At 54.6% G+C, this 21,938-nt stretch overlaps 1 protein-coding gene across 21 annotated transcripts in view; it reads right to left on the bottom strand.

The window, feature by feature from the left end:
• Positions 1-7,580: 7,580 nt before the first annotated feature.
• Positions 7,581-21,938, bottom strand: part of RGS3 (regulator of G protein signaling 3) — a 230,755-nt gene continuing 216,397 nt past the window's right edge. For 17 of the 21 annotated variants that reach the window (XM_038374581.2, XM_043498553.1, XM_038374582.2 and 14 more), the window contains 5 exons: positions 17,886-17,959; positions 12,372-12,473; positions 11,171-11,232; positions 9,650-9,816; positions 7,581-8,873 (listed from right to left, as the gene is read on the bottom strand). In XM_038374581.2, the coding sequence (XP_038230509.1) occupies positions 8,688-8,873; positions 9,650-9,816; positions 11,171-11,232; positions 12,372-12,473; positions 17,886-17,959 (591 nt within the window). In that variant the 3' untranslated portion in view covers positions 7,581-8,687. The other 4 variants (XM_038374590.2, XM_038374592.2, XM_038374591.2 and 1 more) reach the window with 4 other exon arrangements.

Raw genomic sequence — 21,938 nt, 5'->3', positions numbered from 1 at the left:
ACTCTGACAGAGGGCTAGGAGGGCGGGTAATAGAATGGACATGAGAACACATATTGAAGAACAATGGTTAGGAAAAGGTAGGTAACCATTTTTTCTTCTTCGTGTGCTTGCTCATGTTGATTCCATTCTAGGTGACTCACAAGCAGTATCCTTGGAGGCGGGCTTAGAGATTACAGTCTGGCGGCTTGCAGTACTGCTCTACCAAAGCTGGCATCAACCCGGGCCTGCTGAGTCAGCACATAGTGGGACATAAATATGTGGACAGACGACCAGGTGACCATCCTACAGATGTCGTGGATAGGCACCACCTGAGCCAGAAAAGCTGCCGAAGAGGCCTGCGCCCTGGTTGAGTGGGCAGTGACAATTGCCAGGGGTGGCACCTTAGCTTGATCGCAGCAGAAACAAATGCAGGTGGTGATCCAGGAAGAAATTCTTTGGGCGGGTGCAAGGTGACCTTTCATCCTGTCAGCCACTGCAACAAACAATTGTATAGACTTACAGAATGGCGTGGTCCTGTCGATGTTGAAGACTAGAGCCTCCTGACATCCAAGGCATGTAGCCTTTGCTCCTCCTCTGACTTATACAACTTTGGAAAGACGACCAGTAAATAAATGTCCTGGCTTGAATGAAACTGAGAGATCACCTTGGGCAGGAATGTCGGGTGCAGCCTCAGCTGTACCTTGTTCTTATAGAAGACTGTATAAGATGGTTCCAAGTTGAGCGCCCAAATCTCAGAGACTCAACGGGCTGAAGTCACCGTGAGCAGGAACACAACCTTCCAGGACAGGAGAAGGAGAGAACAGAAAGCCAGAGGCTTGAAAGGAGGACCTGTGAGCCGCGACAGCACCAGGTTCAAGTCCCATGGAGGAACGGGGTCCTGGACATGTGGTTAGAGGCACTCAAGGCCCTTGAGGAATCTGGCCTTCATGTCCTGGGCAAAGACTGACCTGCACTCGAGCAGCAGATAGAAGGCTGAGATGGCAACCAAGTGGACCTTGATCGCTGAAAGGGACTAGCCCTGGAGCTAGAGATGCAGAATGTAGTCTAAAATCAGCTGCAACAAGGGCCGCTCAGGTCGGATGCCTTTATCCGAGGTCCAACAGGAGAACCGCTTCCACTTGGCCAGGTCGGTTGCTCTGGTAGAGGGCTTCCTACTTCCCAACAGGATGTGCTGGACATCAGCTGAGCACTGTTGCTCTTATCATTCAACCATGCAGCAGCCAGGCCATCAGGTGCAATACCACCAGGTTGGACTGCAGAAGACTGCCCCTCCCCAATCCTGACCCAGCCCAGCCAGAACTGCCGGAGCCGTGGACAGGTGAACTGCCCTGAGTTCCCTGACATTGATATGCAGGGAGCAATCGTGACTGGACCAACGACCTTGCGAACTGAGATTGCCCAGGTGGTCTCCCCACCCCAGGTCAGAAGCATCAGAAATGAGAGTCATCGACGTGGTTCCAGCACCCCTTCCAGCACCACCACGGGATCTTGCCACCAGACGAGAGACGACAGTACACTGTCTGGAACCCTGGCCACTCAGTCCATGTTCTCTCGGTTGGGGACATAAACCGACACCAGCCATGCCTGCAGGGGCCTGATGTGGAAAACCGCGCATATCAGACCACGTAATTGCAGGCTGCTATGTGACCAAAAAGTCTCAGGCACATGTAGGTAGTGGTGAGTGGGTGGGCTTGCATAGAATCGTAGAATATCAGGGTTGGAAGGGACCTCAGGAGGTCATTTAGTCCAACCCCCTGCCCAAAGCAGGACCAGTCCCCAATTTTTGCTCCAGATCCCTAAATGGTCCCCTCAAGGATTGAACTCACAACCCTGGATTTAGCAGGCCAATGCTCAAACTCCTGAGCTATCCCCCCCACATGAAATCAGGTCCACTATGGCCTGGAACTAAGTCTCGGGGATGATGTCTGTGGCCTGAGTGGGTCGAGAACCGCTACAATGAATTCTATGCGTTACACTGGGGTTAAGGTTGACTTTGTCTAATTTATTATCAGCCCCAGGTTGCCACAGATGAAACAGACCAGATCGAGATGCCTACATACCTGATCCAGGGACCAGCCCTTTTATTAATCAGTCATCGAGGTGGGGGTAAATTTGTCCTCCCTGACATTGCAGGTAAGTGGCCACTGGCACTATGCACTTCGTGAACACTCTCGGGGCTGACGAAAGATCAAAGGGCATTGCTGTGAACTAGAAATGGCACTGGCCCAGCAAGAAATGAGGAAGCACCAATGTCCCTTCAGTGCTGGGGCTGTAGCCAAGTCAGCCTGCGGAGAAGGTCGGCTGTGCTCCTTAGCTGCCAATACCGCTTCGGGCACTGACAGCCCTGGGAGAGGCTGGGGACCCTTGCTGCTTCCTGGGGTCGGGGGTGTGGATCCCTGGATGGACTGGGGGTCAGACCTCAGTGGTGGCCCCATGCTGGGTGCATGGCCTAACACAGGTTCGTTACCCATAGGTGCCAACTTTCCCCGGCGCTGGTGGGTGCTCGCGCCTCCCCGCCGCTGGCCCTGCCCTGGCTCCACCCTTTCCCTGCCCCACCCCCATTCCAACTCCTTCCCCCAAAGTCCCCGCCCCAACTCCACCCCCTCCCTGCCCCTATTGGACCTTTCTCCAAATCCCCGCCTCAGTCCCGCCTCTTCCCCAAGCGCGCCGTGTTCCGCCTCCTCTCCCCTCCCTCCCAGTGCTTGCTGCACAAAACAGCTGTTTCACAGCGCAAGCGCTGGGGGGGGCACACGGTGCTCTCACGGAGGAGCGGAGGCAGAGCAAAGGTGAGCTGGAGCGGAGGGGCAGGGTGGGGAGCTGCCGATGGGTGCAGAGCACCCACCAATTTTTCTCTGTGGGTACTCCAGCCCCGGAGCACCCACGGTGTCGGCACCATGCTGTTACTCACAGCACCCTTGTCCTTCATTGCCAAGGGGCTCCTCTTCTTCTGGCTCTTCTTCGGCACTGGTGAGGGGGAACGGTGAGGGGGCTGAGCCAGGTGCCAGTGGTGCACTTTGCACTGAATTCAAAGTACTTGATGTGGGTTCTGCTGCGAAGGGCTCTGACGCCGGGTGAAGCGCAGCCTCCATGAGGAGGGCCCTCAAGTGGATATCCTGCTCCCTTTGTGTACAAGGATGATGCGAGACCTCTCCTTTCCCCAAACACTTCGGGCATCTGTCATGGGGGTCACTAATTAGCATCAGCTTGCTGCATGATGCACATGGCTTGAAGTCAGGAGAGCGGGGCATGCCCTGCTCGGGGACGAAGTCCCAGCCAGGACTCTACGTATTCTACTTAACACTACAAAACTAACTACTATTAACTATGTACAGATTAGGCAGAACAAAGGTCTATGAAGAACCGCTAACACTCTTACGAAGTGCAAGACGAGGCACTCCAGCTAACTTTTGCTGGTGGCTGCTCTGACGATGTTTCCTAAAATACTTAATTAACTTTAGGAAAAACAAATAAATATGCATGTATACACATAGTCAGCACCAGAACCAGAGATTGGAGTCCACTGTTGCATGGCCAGGGGGTTGGAGTCTGAAGCCCCCTGGCTGAAGCCTTAGTCTGCAGCCTGGCTCCCTAAGTCCCCGCTGCCCAACTACCCCAGAGCTGAAGTCTGATCCCCACTAAGCCCCCCCTCCCCTCATGCCTCCTCTCCCCAGGTAGAGAACTCACCTTGCTCCTTCAGCGTTGTGCCCAACCTGTCTCTGGAGACATGTTTTGATGCCATGCCCCCATCACTGCCCAGAAAGCTGTCATGGCTATAGGGAAAACTCCGGGTGGCCGCATTTGAGAAACAGTGGCATAGGCCCATTACTCAATGTGGGTTGGAAAGCAATAACAGAAAATGTGAAAATGGCAGACGTGGTAAATGACTTTTTTGTTTTGTTTTTCACCAAAAAGGTTAGTAGCGATTGGACATCTAACATAGTGAATGTCAATAAAAATGAGGTAGGATCAGAGACTAGACTAAGGAAAGAACAAGTTAAAAATTACTTAGACAAGTTAGATGTCTTCAAGTCATCAGGGTCTGATGAAATACATCCTAGAATACTCAAGGAGCTGACTGAGGAGATATCTGAGCCATTAGCAATTATCTTGGAAAAGACATGAAAGACAGGAGCAATTCCAGAGGACTGGAAGAGGGCAAATATAGTGCCCATCTATAAAAGGGGGAACAAGGACAACCCAGGGAATTACAGGCCAGTCAACTTAACTTCTGTACCCAGAAAGATAATGGAGCAAATAACTGAGCAATCAATTTGCAAACATCTAGAAGATAATAAGGTGATAAGTAACTGTCAGCATGGATTTGTCAAGAACAAATCATGTCAAACCAACATAATAGCTTTCTTTGATAGGGTAACAAGCCTTGTGCATGGGGGGAGGGAAGCAGTAGATGTGGCATATATTGACTTTAGTAAGGCTTTTGATACTGTCTCACATGACCCTCTCATAAGAAAACTAGGGAAATGCAACCTAGATGAAGCTACTATAAGGTAGGTACATAGCTGGTTGGAAAACCATTCCCAAAGAGTAGTTTTCAGTGGTTCACAGTCAAGTTGGAAGTGCACAAGTGGGGTCCTGCAGGGATCAGTTCCAGGTCCAGTTCTGTTCAGTATCTTCATCAATGATTTGGATAACAGCAGAGAGCAGGGGTCAGCAACTTTCAGCACACAGCCCATCAGGGTAATCCACTGGCAGGCTGCGAGATGTCTTGCTGATGTTGACTGTCCGCAGGCACAGCTCCCCACAGCTCCCAATGGCTGCGGTTCGCTGTTCCTGGCCAATGGGAGCTGTGGGAAGCGACGGCCAGTACGTCTCTGTGGCTCACCACTTCCCGCAGCTCCCATTGGCCGGGAATGGCGAACTGCAGCCACTGGGAGATGCTGGGGGTCATGCATGTGAACGGTCAATGTAAACAAAATGTCTTGCCACCCACCAGTGGATTACCCATTGTGTAAGGTTGCCAACCCCTGGCATAGAGAGTACACGTATATAGTTTGCAGATGATACCAGTTGGAAGGGGTTGTAAGTGCTTTGGAGGATAGGATTATGGTTCAAAATGAACTGGACAAACTGGAGAAATGGTCTGAAACCAATAGGATTAAATTCAATAAGGACAAATGCAAAGAACTCCACTTAGGAAGGGACAATCAGTTGCACACATACAAAATGGGAAATGACTGCCTTAAAAGGGACCTGGGGTTATAGTGGATCACAAGCTAAATATGAGCCAACAGTGTAACACAGTTGCAAAAAAAAAAAGCAAACATCATTCTGGGATGTATTAGCAGGAGTGTTGTAAGCAAGACACGAAAAGTCATTCTTCTGCTCTACTCCGTGCTGATTAGGCCTTAACTGGAGTATTGTGTCCAACACTAAGCGCCACATTTCAATAAAGAGGTGGAGAAAATGGAGAAAGTCCAGAGAAGAGCAACAAAATGATTAAAGGTCTGAACAACCTGACCCGTGAAGGAAGACTGAAAACATTGGGTTTGATTGGTCTGGGGCTGGTGCTCCTGGCTCCCCTCGCTGCACCAGCTGCACAGGGCCCAGAGACCGTCCTGCTGTGTGTGGCTGGTGCTGGAGGGCTGCCGTAGGTCAGAGCAACTGGGAAGTCTGTGCCCTGCTCAGCAAAGCCCAACTGTGACAGCCGGAGAGGCCTGGGCAAGGCTAGGGTTGTAGACTGGGCGAGGGGCAGGTGACATCACTGCCTGGGGGGAAATGGCCTCTTCCCTTCGCTGGTTCTCACTGATAAATGCCCTGGAGAAGGTGGGTCCAGCAGACAGGGCGCCAGGCCCATGCCTGGCTTGGTCGCTGATCAGGAGCCATGGAGGTCAGCCTGTGAAACGCCACTCTGCTGCAGTTGGCAGTGCATGGTGGGCATTAGCCAGTCAGGCCTGGTCCCTCCCCCAGGGGATGGGGAGGAGATCATAGAGTAGCTGGATCACTTTGTTGTCCCAGGGCAGCAGTGTCGTAATGGTCATTGCCAGCAAATTAACCCCCAACTGAAAAACTGTTGCACTGGGGGGAGCCAAATGGGGCCCAGTTGGGGGGCCACCCCCCAAGACCTCCCTCCGAGGACTCAGGCAGTGCCTCCCCTCCCCCCAGCCACACAGAGTGGAGCCAACCAGAGACTCCAGAGCAGGGCCCAGAAGCCATAGTCGTGACTGGACTTTCTCTGCCCTGCGCAGATGGGTTGTTTGCGTCAACCCACCCGACCCTTCCCTCCCCACCAACCCCTCTCCTCCCCTACCTGTCCATCTCATCCCTTTACCTTCTGCTCGTCCCTCCTAACATCCCCTCCACCCCACAACGCATGGCACTGTCATGCCTTTTGCCACGGTCACTCTGCTGGTATGCTCTACCCCTTCTATACCTGCACAGTGGTGGGCTGGGCTGTTTAGCTTGTCAGCTCTTTGGGGCAGAGCCCATCTGCTCTCTGTGTTTGTGCAGCACCTAGCACAATAGGGCCCATTTCGGCTGGTCCTTAGGCATCCCTGGCATACACAGGATTGATCAGGAAAGGAGCAGGGGCCCTGTGAAGTGAACTAGTACTGCCCAGAACACATGCACCACGTAAAGCTGAACATGACTGGAAGGTAAAATTGGGTGTCACTGAGTGAAATCAGACACGTTTAAGAGACCCAGACGGGTGAGGGATTGTAACAGAGCCCGTCTGTACAGCTGGAACATTTGTAATAGATTTATAGGCATTAAGGTCGAAGGGACCATTAGACATCCAGTCTGGCCTCCCGCACAGCACAGGCCAGTGAATTCCACCAAGCAATTCCTGCCTTGAGCCCAGGCCTTCTGGCAGAGCTATTAGACAGAGACGTGTTGAATTAAATCAAATTAAAGACTCCAAGTGCTGGAGTGATTTGTAGAGATCTCAGGTTTTAATAAGACCATCAGATGCAAGGAATAAAATGGACCAGCCCAGATCAAAGGAAAACTGTGGTTAAAAAACAAACTTTCAAACACAAATGCTCTTTGCAGTGCTAGGAATAATCCTTCTGAACAACACAGCAAGGCTTCAAACCAGCCGCATTTACCTGTCACTGCTGGTACTGCCTGTTCACATTTGGTGTTTCACTGGATAATGAAAACACTCTAATCCCCTTGGGTGTCTGGTCGTTTCCACTTTCCAGGTCTCAGGTCCTGGTCCCGTGCTGCAATGTTTGGGTTACAAACACTACAGGGGAGTAATTTGGTTTTTAAAAAAAAAAATTCATGGAAACAGCCCTACTGCTCCTGGGGGTTTGGAAGGAAAAGCTTGTATTTTTACAGGAGCTAAATCTGGACCCAGGTTAGTCCCTTTAGGCCACACCCAAGCAGTGTTCAATTGGTCTGTTTAGGCCACACCTACGGAGAGGTGGATTGGTAATGAGCCTGCAGTGTGGACTAATTTCTCACACCTATGGAAAAGATGCTTTTTTTTTTTTTTCTCCACACCTATGGAAAAGCCATTGTTTGGGCAAAGAGAGCAGGCTCGCCTGGGTTTGTGGTTCCAGTTAATATTACACTGGCCAGCTGTTTAAAGAAACAACCCATGAAGAAAAGGCAGGTACAAGAAATAATATTTTCCTTTTATTTACACTATAACCATGATGTCAACATGTTTTTGTTAGCTGCAGAGATGCTTTGCATTGTAAACCGGGCACTTAGACGCAAGACATTCTCTCCAACTCCATCAAATCCAGCACTAAGCCATGTTTCCCAGACTACGACATCATTATCCAGAGCAGTGAGAGTTTCTGATTCACACAGCTGTTTATCTACACAATCAAACCCTCCATTGTCACAGAACTATATATACACCCAGGCTCTCCCAGCGGCCTGCTGCTTGGAGCACAGAGTTTGTCAAATAAAACCCACCAAGTTAGAAAATGTTGTACACACTCTTGGAAGAGATGGCTGTCCATTCTACTGCGGGACTCCAAGACACGCAGAAATATTGCACTTGTAAATTAACAAAGGAAAGGATTCAAGGAGTTTCTATTACACAGCAACGCGTCCAGCTACAGGAGGTCAATAAATAAACGGAGAGGTGTGTGGTGGGCGTGGGGAAGGAACTGGCTCTCGCTGCTCGAGGGGCGCATCACCACAGACAGACAAAAGAAGTGCCATTCTATCCCACGATCAGGGCCTTTTGTTAGCCAGTTTGACAGGTGCGAGTTCTGCAGGGCCAGGGCAGCACGACAAGGCCATGGAAAGGGGTTTGGTCCAGTTCAGCTGAGGCAAGAAGCTGATTCTTGCTGGTTTCCCCTCTCCCCAAAGCCTCCCTGCCCACTGACTCACTGCCCACCGACTTATGGCCCCCAAAACAAAAGACAAAGCTCAGGCCAGTGCTTCACAGTAGTCTTGTGGGAGCTTCCCTCCTGGCTAAAACTCAAACCCGAGCCATGGCAAAGGGCGTCGTACCGGTGAGATGGCGAGATCCTGAGGAACGGTACACTGGAACAGTACCAGACTGCTCGGCTCTCCAGCCCCCTTGGCCTCTAGCTCTCTGCCTTTGCCTGTCCACGTGCCTGTTCGCTACAGAGATATGGCTTCCATGGGCGTGAATCCCAGCAGAAAGGCATGCTCCCCTCATCCAGCTCAGGGAAAACCTCCCCAGTCGATTTCATGTAAACATGCAGCTCCCAGTCTGCCCCAGACAGTGTCCTTGGGATCTACAGTGGGGGGCTGGATTTCTTCTGGTTAATTATGTCTAAATACAACTCCGAGCGGAGGAAGCGGGGGTAAGAGTCCTTCTCCATGAGCCCATAGATCCGTTTCTGAGCGAGGTCGAAGCAGCTCCGAGTAATGGTCTGCAGGTTCTCTTTGGTGTGCTCCCGCGTGTAGGAGTCCAGGTTCACCTGCAGAGAAACAAGGGACAGTCACTGTCAGCAACGTCCCCATACAGCCAGGCACAGCAGACACCAGGCTCCCAACGGGGAGTGACGGCAGGTGCTGCAGCCTTTCTAGCCTGGCCTACGCATCACTCAATCTCCGTTCCAAAGGGCAACGCCACCCACTTGGGAAGGGCTTTGGCAGGGCAGACCCAGGCACAGACCAGGGCACTGGATCTCTCCCAAATGGGAGCCATGGAGGGATCATTTAATGAGTGTCACTAGGGCACCTCCCAGCCACCAGCAGCACTTCACAGGGCGACAAGGTGCTGCTAACAGGAGGGGTTAGTGGCAGTGCTCCCCAAGTCCTCCCATAACTGACTCAGCAGCACTGACATCAGGCCATGGATGTTTTTGGATGCTACCCTCTGGCCGGTGTGGGTGTCTACTGGCAAACTGAGGTACCCTGGAATTTGAGCCCACCCTGAAGCCAGCCTCAGACTGTATGAATGCCCATTTCCTGCCCCCAGGGCCTCACACCTGCCAAGGGGCACTGGCCACTACCTCCAGAGCAGGCACCAACTGGCGCCTTTCCATCCCCCAGCACACAGTAGCGCTGTCAGCAGTCCCCGACTGCATGGCCCTCCGTGCTCTCTGCCCTTCTGACAGCTGGCATCATGGGGCCCCAGCACTGCAGTGGGATGCACCGGGGCTCCGAGCAATGTCTGTGCTGTGCAGAATACGCAGTTGGGAACTGTCCCTCTCTGGGTGCAGCAGGCCGTGCGGCAAACGCTCCCTGTTACCTCTTTGCATGACTGGATAGCAATGTACTCGGCAAAGATCTTCTTGGCCTTGGACACCATCTTGGATTGGGATTTGATCTTCTTGTACTCCTCGCACGCAAGCCAGAATTCCAGGTTCTCCTCGCTGAACTCCGTCCGCAGGAAGGCCCGGAAGGCAGCCAGCCCATCTGTGGGGAGCAGAGACATGACTCTACTGCCAGGCCCCAGCAGCCAGCCTCCGCCAGACACCCTCAGAAAGCAGGGACTTGCTTAAAATACAGGCCCTCTGGAATCCCCCTGGCATCCCCTCCTGGCAAATTCTTCCCACTGCCCTGGGGGAAAGAGATGCCTGGGGAGACATCCTCCATTCCAGTCCCTCCACCTGACGTCTACACTCTGAGCTGGAAATGCTACCGCAGCCTGGGAACTGGGGGAAGGGCCGGGAGTCAGTTGTAATGTCTCCTGCCCCTCAAAGTCCTGCCGCGGATGGGAAGGCTGCGGCTATGGCTGCAGCTGGTCTGATGCGAGAAGCACACCGAGTGTCACTGCAGCGGTGCCCTCACTATCCCTATCAGGCTGCCACTCTGCACTGAGGCAAGCACCTCATCCCAGTGCGGAGAACCGCAGATGGGTCTGGGCGTTGGCCTGATCTGCTCCATGTTGACAGGGAACCAGGGAACACGCAGTAACGTTCACTGTGCCCATGCTGAATGGCCAGCTCACAGCCAGGTGTCTGGACTGGACTGGAATTGCAACAAGCATCTCCTCTGAGCCCAGAGAGAGAGGGGCCTCCTTCCATCAGACAGTGCCTTCACCTGAGAGGCCCACCCAAGTACCGTGCGGGGGAGGTGTGGTGTCTGTAGGTGTGTGTATGTGGAAACACAGCCACCTCTGGGGTGGAACGCAGGGACTGTTCTGTGGCTGTGTCACCATTTTAGGGCAGGAAACGGCAGAAGTTTGGATGGAAGGTGCTCTAGGAATGCAAACATCTCACAGTGCTTTACACACCTTACTGACCTCCCCTCCCAACTCGGACGGGAAGTGGGGAGAGATCCCTGTCTCCCGTTCCAGAGGGGAACCTGAGACACAGAGTGGAGGGGGACAGAGCTGGGCACAGATCACAGGACCCACAGACCCTGTCACTCCCAAGCCATCCAGTAACACCTATCTCCCTCTAGCCTAGCTTCTGCACTGGGACACTGCCTGACTGGCCCGTGAAGGGAGGAGGTGGAATTTCTAGCACTGCCATTTCTCCAAAGAGGAAGAATCAAGTAAGTACTTGTCTCATTCGGATGGAATTGGAGCGCTGTCCCTCGAGAACACAGTGCCCTCCAGGACAAGGCCTTATCCCCAGCCCCACAGGGACCAGCAGGAAGGGGAGCGTCTCAACCCCATGCTGAACACTTGGCCTGGGAGCCCCCAGAGGGAATCGCATTCTTGAAGCATGAGGCCAGAGCGAGACAATCCTGTTTGGCCAGCAGAGAACTCAGGAGTGGCACGTGATCCCCCGAACCCGAGGCGGGGGGGGAAGCAAACACTTACATTTGTGCAGCAGCAGTTTCTCCAGAGATTCCCCCCACTTGAGAGCTTCCTCCGGGGTTGGCCTGCAACGGAAGGGGCCATTCATTGGAAAGGCAAATTTGTGCTCTTGGCTCCTGGGCTGCCCACATTGGCTGAACAGCAGCTGCTGCACTGACACCCAGACATCACCGCCCCCCCCCCCAGCATGCAGAGACTCAGCACGGTTTTGAGCAGGGGAGAGCTAAACAGCCTCTCTCCGCCCTGTCTCAGCCCAGCCTCAGGCTCAGACACGGGGCTGCTGGCAAGGTGCTCTGCCAGACCAGGGTGGGGCAGGAGAGAATCAGACACAAGTAGTGCTCCAGTGACTAGCTGGGTCCTCCCGCACGTCTGAGCATGTGTTGGTGCCCCAGGCTGGGCTCAGCGCGGGAGCTTAGTTCCAGGTGTTAGAGACCGCTGGACCAGCTCCCAGTCACTCGGCACTGAGCCCAGGATACCAGGGGTCAGCCCTCCAGAGCCAGGGCTTTGGGCACACACAGCCTCTCCTGGGGAGCCCTGCTGTGAGTGAGAGGGGCAGGAGAAGGAGTTGTTCTCTGAGGGGTCACCCAGGGGGTGTTGTGAAGGGGGCACCTGCCCCTCCTGGCTCACAGACCCTGCATAACGCCCTGAGCTCTGACGGATGGGCAATAATCCATGTGGGGCAGCTGGGCAGGAGCTTTCAGTTGAGCTGTTTTTCGGAAGGCTGTGTGGAGCTCAGCCACAGGTCATGGGGCTTGGAGCAGGACGCACTGTGGGAGGTTCTTTGGCCTGTGTGAGGCAGGAGGTCAGATTGAATGGTCAGAATTGTCCATCGGGGCCTTAACATCTATACCTTTTGGCTAGCCAAGGCATCCTGCCCCCTGCTGTCATGAGCGGGGGACAGCAGCTGGCACCCATCTGGCCCAAGTGGATTCACTCAGAGAACAAAAGTTGAAAATCCAGCCCTCTAGGTCAGGATATGGTCTGGGACTCAGGAAAGTGGGGCTGTTCCTGCCCTCCTGGCTGGGCACTGGGCGTCCTGAGGACACGCGGTCAGTGCAGATCTCCCATGGCAGCCTGTATTCTAACCCCCTGTGCTGTGTGGTGTTACAGTGCTGCGTGCACACCCACAGCCCACCACCCTTGCTCAGAGAGGGCCCAGCAGAGCAGCTCTGGCAGCCCAGTGCCTCCCACCACCAGTACCTACTTGAGGGATTTCATTGCTTTGTCCAGCTTGCTGATGGGGTTGGCTCCTGGAGACTCATTTCGCCATCGAAATATCCCCAGTCGGTTCTTCATGTCTTTGGCCCTAGAGAGAAGCGCAGGTTTTAGTGCCCAGGTGGGCAGCTCTGGTGGTGAGGGCTGGGGAGAGGGACCCAGAGCAGTGGCCCCATGTTCTCACTCAAGGCAGTTGTTTCTGCTGCCAGAGGGTGGCTGACTGATCAAGAACCTGAGCAACTTTAGGGCACAGTGCTAGAGCTTCCTCGCACGGCTCAAAGCAGGGGAGAGATGGAGCAGCCAGGGGCCAGCCTAGCCATGTGTAGCCCTCCGCTGCATGTCCCTGTGCTCCCCCAGTGCACACCAACACCTACTCCTTCATGGTGTGCCGGCGCTGCAGGTTCCCACTTTGTGGCCGGGGCATGCCCAGCAGCATGTCCGAGTGGAATTCCAGGGGCTGGGGCTTGGAGAGGTCTCGGAAGAAGGGCATGGCTGCCAGACAGCCCTGCCTCAGGCAGTGTCCCCCGCTCCAGGCAGCGAGCCCACGGAGGGACCCTGAGCCTGGAGCGTAGCTCCACGGCTGGCAGCAGGTCGGTGAGCGACCAGCCTGGCCAGAGGCTGCAGGAGCTCTGCCTCCCAGCTCTGTGCTCTCGCTCTGGGCCAGTGAGCCAGGAAGTGGGAGGGACCGGGCCGGAGGAGCTGTGAATGCTCCACGGAGTGACAGAGGCATGTGTGAGTCAGGGCGGTGTCAGCACCAGCACAGCCGCGCTCCAGCTGTGCACAGCCCTGCACATGGGCTGCAGCTCCACGCCTGGTTGCTGTGGCAACCAAAGGAAGGTGGAAAAACCAGCCCAGCGGCAGGATAGTGGGGCTTTGCGAGAGCAGGGGAAAAGGCTGGCAGGGATTTACAAGGAGCTATTTATAGAGTGCAGACATCCTCAGGAATGCCAGGGGGACCAGAGCACAGGGCCCTGCACCCACAACAGGCAGAGACAGGGATGTAGATGTGGTGTTAGCCTCCAGCAGGAACACCACAAGGGCTTTGGTGCAGCCACGGTCTGTGTAAAAGGGCCTGATCTTGCAGCCCTTACTGAGGCATCGACTTGCCTGAGTTACACAAGTCCTCAGGGCAGCCAGGGGCTCAGCTCACCGTGGTGCTGGGTAGATCACAGGGAGGGACATGGGGAGCCAGTGCAGAACTGCTGGACTTGGCTAGGGAAAACAGCTAAACCTCCCAGCTGTTCATTGCATGTGCAAAGTGATTTAGTTGGGGTTGGTCCTGCTTTGAGCAGGCGATTGGACTAGAACCTCCTGAGGTCTCTTCCAACCCTAATCTTCTATGATTTTATGAAACCTCCCCACGGGAGAGAGACAGGGAAAGCCGCAGAGCTGGTGGGCCTGCAGCTGTGCATGGGCCACAGGGGTTTACATACACTCTGCCCTGGGAAGGCCAGAGAGGACTTTGGTAGCCATTTACACAAACACATTGATTGGTAGTTTCTAAATTAAGGCCAAGGCAGCCTTGAGTTGAACAGGCTTTAGCCAGCTACTGCTGGGACTGTCCAGTTAAAGCTGACAGGCCCACGCAGCCATGCTGGGGAGGACATGGAGTGGGAAGTGCTAGCCCAGGGTGGGGGGTGATGCTGTATCTCCAGGCCCAGCACCAGCATGGCCCGGTCACGTGGCACACTGCGCAGCCCCGGGTGTGGGTCTGACTTGCAGTGTGGCTCAGGGAGGGTATTGTTGGAGCTGAAGTGAAGGCTGTCCCTGCCAGTGGAGGAGATCCAGGCCCTTGTGACACTTTCTCCACCCATCTCTCTGCCACCTGCCTGCCCTCATGACAAGGCACAAGGTATGTCTTTGTCGCATGCAGATAACAAAAGGCAAGTAACCGAGCAGCTGGAGCCAGGGCTGTGTCCGAAGGCTCTGCACAGTGCCCATCAGCATCGTATCTCCTGAGCTCTCCAAGACACACTCCCTCTTCCCAGAGTCTCCCAAGCACTGACTATGGTGCAGGTGTCTAGCTATGCAGAGGACAGCTTGGGGAGTCCCCAGTGGGTGCAGCGCAGGACAGTAGCCACTAAGTAGCAGCACATCTGCAGAGAGTGGCTAGGCAATGGAAGAGAGAATCCAATGCTCAGGGGACCATGGTGCAGAATGGCCTGGTGGGGACCTAGCCACCGCCCAATCCACAGGCTCTGCACCCCAGAACAGGGGCTTGGAGAAGAGACTCTCCTAGAAAATGGTTCTCTTGTCTGAATGACAGGTGGTTTAGCGCCCAGCCCTACAAGGTGCTGCGCACTTGGGCCCCAATCCAGCCAAACACGTACGTACATACTTGGCTTTAAGCTCCTGTGATGTTCCATTGACTTCAAAGGCCTCGTCAGGCACCTAAAGTTAGGCACATGTTTAAATACTTTGCTGGATTGAGGTTAAAGTGCTCAGTGCCTTGCTGAATGGAGCCCACAGTGGCCAAGGCTGGGCAGTGACTCGGATGCTGGTTGTCCGTTGCCAAGTATCAGTCAGAAAGCAACGTGGGAAAACAAGGTCTAAACAAGGAATCTTGCCCTCAAACACCATCTGTCTCCTATTACAGCACTCCCAGGAATGCTAATGCCCGAGTGCCGTTTTCCAAGAGAGAGCCACACAACCCTACACATCTCAAACCCACAATTGTAGCCATGTTCTTAACTTAGCAACTCAGTGGTTATTCCTCTGCGAAATCATCCCCTGCTGTTTGCATTGGCAGTGTACTTGAGAAAGTTACAAGCACTCTGGTATTTACAAGCACACATACAGAGAGCATGTGAACATAACCATGCACAAATACTTACATATCAGCACAGTGCAAGTTTCTGGCTATAAACAGCTCTGTATCTCCTGCCCAAGACTAAGCAGTTTGAGACAGCTCCAGATGACTTTTGTATTAATCACATGCAAAGAAACACCTGACAAGATTCTACGTTTACTAACTGCAAGAGACAACTGTCCTTTGTTTTCCTTGCACATAACTGCAAACAAACAACAGAAACAGCCCTCACCATCACCAAGGCTGCATCAGCTTGAGAAATCCACAGAACTGAGCTGCTTGGTCCCAGTAGATTATTTGCCTTATGGAACCTACCAGCAAAAGTGACAGCTTGTAAAAAAAAACCTCTTTTCTCTTTGATTTTGGGGCTAGCGACTCTTTTCAAAACCACGAGGGCCTAGAAGCAGCCATGCCCCGGATATTCTGGTTTAGGACAGTCTCGCAAGTCTGAAAGTGAAGTTCAACCATTCATGGAAGGAAAAGAGAGAGGGGTCAGAGATTCTCATTGCATGGGCGTCTCTCAGCTCCTCACAGCAGCCCTACACCCCATCTCTCAGTGCCCGTGCAGTGCAGCCACCCACTGCATGCCAGCCTGCCCAGCACTGCTGCAATGCCACCTCTAGCATCCACACACACACAGAGACCACAGCAAACAGCATCACATCAATTCCTCTGCCCTCCTGGGCTCTGGGCAACAACCCACAACTGGGCAAGAAATCCTACCTTTCCAGGTACTTTTCTGAAAAGTCCACCATCGTGTGGTACATTGGGACGCGTCTGTGGCAAGCGATGACTGGAGGTGTGCACTGGTCTGGGGAAGAGAGCAGAGTGCCAGCTCTCAGCTGCAGGCACCAGAAATACTCCACATGGACTGACTGCAAACAAGCTGCTCAGCCAATAGCAGGGCAGCACAGCGCTGAGACGCTCCACAGTGAATCTGCCGCTGTCTCCTATTATCCCAAGGTGAGGAACAGATACACGGCTCTGCAACTGCCCTTGAGACTCATCTAAAATGGGAAGCTTTACTAGTCTGAATCCTCTTCTTCCTTCCCAGCCTGATTCATCTGAGCTGGCCTCTCCCAGCCTGTGCAAAGCGGTGGGGCAAGGTCCCGTTGCTCTGCACACAGAGCAGGGAGCATGAAAAGCAGATTGTGAAGGACTGGTTTTAAATTAAACTGTCAGGAGGAAATAATCAAAAATGCAAAAACCTGAACCCTTCCACAGAAGTGCCTGCTTCCCCACCCCATGTGGCAACATTTCCCCCTAGTGGCACTCTCATGTACTGCTATATTTAAACCACACTGCACAATAACAGCTAGCCAAGTCCCCATGGTGCAAGCCTCCAGGGGAGGAAGGAGGGTCCAGTGGTTGATGATGCTTCCCTACCTCCAGGGGCCCCGCGAAGAGATGGACACCCCTGGGATAAGAGCACTGCCAATTGAAGTGACCACTTATGGCTGCATCAGTCACCCAATGGTTATATCCTGGTTACAACCAGGCAGATAACTGCCCCACCTGTGGCTGTTTACACAGTAGCTTTCCATCCACACCAGACTCAGCACCTATTTTTATAGGACAATAAATCACCCCCTCCCCCAGGTTTCTGTGGCTGCCCCAAGTGATGGTTAAGGAGGACAGAGCCCATTTGCCTGGCCTATTGTTGTAACATGTACAACTGGTCACACCTTTGCTTTTCAAATGCAAGGCTGTTTTCCCAAAGCAAACCTGTAATGGTGATGATCATCGGTGCTTCCTAGGCTTCTTTCCCCATGGCACTCTGTCTGCACATGTCAGAACTAGATCCGTAACCAATGCTTCTGTGCAAGAATCCACACTCAGGGCACACTTGTGTGACGTGTAACACTTACAGCCTGACTTGCAGCATGGCTGCAAACCTGAAAAGGTGTGGGTGTGTGGGAGAGGGGGGGCTGGGTTTCAGCTCTAGACACAGTCAAAGGTCAGCACAGACCAAATCTGAGCAGTTAAAAAGGACCATCCTGGTTAGCTTCCCTCACTGGCCTCATTCTTCTGTTTAGTCAGAGGATTCATTGCTGAGAGTGCTTAGCAGTTATAACAGGCCTGGGTCCTTCCCTGGGATATTAAACATCAGCAGCTGCAAGCTTCCCTGCTCCTCTCCCTGCCTGGGGCCAGCAGGAGGGAGGCCCCAGCTCAAGTTTCACTCACTCTAAATGTCCTCTTTCTGACCTCCACTTCCCTGCAGCCTAGGGAATCCTGTGTTCCATGGCCCCAGGAGCGAGACGGCCTATTAGAAACCCATCAAGAAAGAAAGGAGCCCCTAACATCTTTCATTCCTACCCTGGCTGTATGCTACTGGCCCTGCAAACTGCCTCCAGTACGCACTCCCATACATTCCCTGAGGGAGATCCAGTTTCCTTCAAGGATAGCCAGACTTTAGCTACAAATCTAAAGCGAGATCTTACTGCATTCTGTCCTTACCACTCCCTTCCCCCAGTGTCACTGAGGGCAAGGAAGCGATGGTTGTACAGCTACACAGAGCTCTGTCCGGCCCAGCAGTGACCCAGCCCAGACAGAACACAGCCTCCTTATTTCAAACACAGACAGACCAGCCTCCCTTCCCGATCACAGCATGAGACCTGAGTGGAGCCAGGTCTCCAGATCCTGCGGGCAGTGCAGCCACGCAACACTCTAACCCTGACCTCGAGTGCCACTTACAAATTTTGGCTCCTTTTCTTGCAGGAGGCCTCGTCCCCATCCTCACAGCCGCACTCGTTGTCTGTTCCGCTGAGCTGCAGGGGGAAATACAAAAACACTGTCTGCATCATGGTGCCAGTGTGAGCCCTGCGCCCCTCAGTGGCGCCGCGTGCCTCCCGCTCCCACTGGCAAGGCATTTAGGGCAGACAGTCCATGGGCTGGAGGCTCCTCTAGCCAGGCAGGGGGAAGGAGCCTTTGCCAGCAGAGAACACGTGACTATGGGGAGATGAGCATGAGATCTGTGCAGATCCCTGGCCAGTCCCAAAGGCCATTTGGCCAAGGGCCAACTCCTTGGACAGGGGTGCAGATCAAACCCACAGTGCAGGCTGCCTGGGCCAATGGCTGTCCCCGGCACAGTTAGGGTCCCTGCCAGCTCCAGCATCCTCTGGGAGGGGTGCAAAGCTCAGCTTGCAGCACATCTGGTCGCCCAGACCTCGCTGGCTTCATCCCTACTCAGTTCCACAGGCCTTTCCACCGCGCTGGGAAGGGGCTGCCCTTCAGCGATGCTGGCTGGCAGGGAGCGCCCAGAGGGTGGAGGTGGAACAGGGCTGGGGATGCCAGCCCCTCTGCCCCCACTTACTGGTCTGGGGAGGGGCAACCACTTGTAAAGAATGGCAGCAGCCCCTGCCAGCCATTGGAGGGGCAACACGTCAGAGAGTCCCCCTCCTCCCCCTGCACCACAGGTATCTGCCCCCTCACGCCCCAACAGGCCTCCTGACCCCCCCTACCCCCCACACACACACCAGGCCTCTGCCCCAGCCCTGCACCACAAGCCTCCTGACCCCTCCACCCCCACAACAGGCATCTGCCCCCCCCAACAGACCTCTGCCCCATCCCCGCACCATGACAGGCCAGGTGTATCTAACCCCTGAGAAGCTTCATCACGTACAGCCAGACTAGCCCTTCAGCATCGGGAGCCATGATGAACAGAGCTGTAGGTCCCGTGTGTGTTGATTTTATCCAAATACCAGGGGGCAGGGAGAACAAAGGAACCAGGCTTCCCCGGCTCAGCCTCCGTCAGGGCCCCAAACCTTTCCAAGGAGATGCCGCATTGCAAAGCCTCGCACAGGCCAGCCAGCCAGAACGACCGAACAGTCATGGCACAATAGAGGATTGGGCTTGCATTAAGGATGGTGGCAAGGTGGGGTAATGGGTCCCAGAAGTTCCAGTGAGCCTAGGTCCAGCATGCTGCCCCGCCGTCCAGCCCTGTGCTGACAGCTGCAGTTACACAGTGTTAAGGAGATGGCAGAAGCAGAGCTTGCACTCAGTCCATCCTGTCTGTGCAGACACAGCCAAACTAGCAAAAGCCCAGTCGTGTCAGCAGCCCATCTGGCCTGCTTTCTGCTGCTGCGTTACCACGCCCCGAAGCAGGGCCCTTCCCATCCCAGCCTGGACAGAAAGGAGAGAGGAGATGCTGGTGCTGCTGCCCTCTCCCTGAGGTAAAGGCAAGAGCAGCACCCTCTGGAACCTGCGTGTATTTAAATTAGCCTTGGAATAAGCGCGCTGAGGCCCAATCCTGCTCCCCTTGGAGTCAGTGGTAAAACTCCTGCTGACAACAGAAGCAGGGTTGGGCCCTGCTACATATCTCTGTTTGAAGGGTCCCAGCTGCACAGGCACTAGTCTAAGGGATTCAATTGTAGAAACTCTTCTATTTCAAACCAGGAATCCTGGAGAACTCCCCACCAAGCCCTCTTCCGGCTTGGCTATTTCTGAGACTGAAGCAATGGCCCATATGTTCAAAGTGAGGCACATACATGAAAGGGGCCTGGTTCCCCATGGCGGCCAGCCCCTCCCTTGTGAAATCCATAGAGCCCCAGCCAGGTTCTGGCTACTTCCCATGCAAAGCCTGGCGAGCAGCAGCCCAGCTTGAGGCAGGGGCACAGATGGGCCTGGGGAGCCTGCAGCTGCATCAGGCAAGGCGGTCGGAGAGGCAGGTCCAGCTGCTAGCAGAGCTTGGAGGTGTCAGACAAGCCAGACCTAGGACAAGTCCCAGCCCTCCCCAGCCTCAACACGCTGGTGAAGGTCAGCTGCCTCTGCAGGGGCTCCTGTCACTCAGGACCCTGGAAATCCCAGGGGATCTCTCTGAAAATCAGCTGGGCTTTCCCAGGGAGCTGGCTTTGCCTTTCTCCCCCTCACCATGTCAGCTTGGCGCAGAGCACTGATGTGCAGCCATCCCATTCGGCTGGCATGTGTGCCCGGGGGGGGGGGGGCAGGGGATGGAGTGTAGCAGCCATCAGGACCACAGCATGGCCTAAGCAGGACTCGCCAACAGCTGGCTGCCAATCGCTGGAGGTGACTTTTAATAAATCTTGGAACATGGGGCAAGTCCTGGAGGACAAGCAAAGCTAAAGTGTCAATATTTAACAGGGCGAGGGGGATGGCCTGGGTAACCACAGGCCACATTGATAATGAATTCAAAGACGACAGCACAGTTCTGCCCTTGAAAATCTATGAATCCGCATGCTCTGCTGGGAAATGGCTCTTAATCCATGCTACAGGGAGGGCCATGTGGCTCCTCTTCCCAAAGGGCAGTCTGGGAACCAGGGCCTGATCCTGGCCAAAGCTGTGGGCACATCAGGGAGGGTCTCAGGGATGTAGACCTGGGAAAGGCACAGGGAAGCCCATGCTTCCAAGGGGCAGTTGAGCCCTACCCCGCCCGGTGAACGCTGAGCCAGAGGCACCTGGCCTGGCATTTCCTAGAAATTTTGGAGCAGCTTCCTTGCACCTGGGTGGGGGGTATAACAGGTCAGGGGAGGCTAAGCCTCCACTGGTGTATGCCTAGCCTGTGCTCCGCCTCTTCCCATCCCTGCTCCACCCTTTCCCCGAGGCCCCCACCACAGGTGGCTGCCTGATGAGTCTGTCCCTCCTCTTCTCCACTCCACCCCTCCACTCTGGAGGTCCCCACCACTCACCGTGTCCCTCCTCTCCTCCCTGTACCTCCCCGCGAGACCCCACCACCTCCCATATCCCTCCTCACCCCCTTGACCCTGCAAGACCCCCCCCCGCTGCATTCCTCCTCACTTCCCCCATCCTGCGGGGATGGAGGGACATGGAGGGTGGGGGGAGTTCGCAGGAGAGGAGAGGAGAGGAGGGACTGGGCAAATGGTGGCAGAGGAGCTGAGTGGGGGAGAGGACGGGGCCTGGGGCGGAGTGTGGGTGGGGCCATGGGCAGAAGAGGAGGGACAGGGAACTCGCTGCCCCCAGTGGGCCCCTGCATAGGGTCGCCAACTCTGACTGAAGCTATTCTGGGAGATTTTTTTCCCCAACATAATGTAATTTCATTTTCTTAAAATAGCCTATTAAAATCTCCCAGATTGCTTTCAATAGTCACCGGGAGATTGATACCAATTCCGGGGAGACTCCAGGCCAATCCTGGAGAGTTGGCAACCCTGCCACCCTGTGTCTGGCCCACTGAGCCCTGCCAGTTGTTTCAGTCTTTGAGCAGGATACAGCTCCTCCCGACCATGTGAACAGATCTGCCCCTGGTCCTGGCGGTTTGCTTTGTGGAAGCCCCGCACTAATGTTAGCCCAGTACCTCCTCCTACCAGGCTCCAGCTGCCTCGGCCAGGGCGCCCACAAATGCAGCCCCCAGCAGCAGTCACCACCTGGGGAAATGTGGCCTTAGGGCCAGAGGGAGGGCAATGCCCAGCAAGCAGGCTGTCCGTCTCCTGCCCTTCTGTGCACACAGCGGCAGCACTGACTGCAGCAAACTGCAAACCTCAGCCAGGCCTGTGTCTGCACTGACAGAAAGGATGCTTGGGTAGGAGGCTCTGCCATGAGACTGCCCTCCTCAGGGCCAGGGGCAGTGTGGGCTCGCTGAGCCTGTTGCCCCAGCAGCGTTCCCTGGCATTCCATGCCAGCTGAGCCCCAGCACCACACAGGACTAGTGCACGCTTTCCAGGATTCTCGGCACCCTGGCCCTACCGTGGGAACATGCTCCCCAGCCCAGCAGCCCCGGGACTTCCTTCCATTCTAAGCTTGTGCTTCCGGAGTTTATCAGCCCTGAACAATGCA

The sequence above is a fragment of the Dermochelys coriacea genome, chromosome 16 (genome assembly GCF_009764565.3).
Source record: "Dermochelys coriacea isolate rDerCor1 chromosome 16, rDerCor1.pri.v4, whole genome shotgun sequence".
In the NCBI taxonomy this organism is placed as follows: Eukaryota; Metazoa; Chordata; order Testudines; family Dermochelyidae; genus Dermochelys; species Dermochelys coriacea.
Note: the sequence above shows the minus strand (reverse complement) of the source record. Positions and strands in the feature narration are given on the sequence as shown.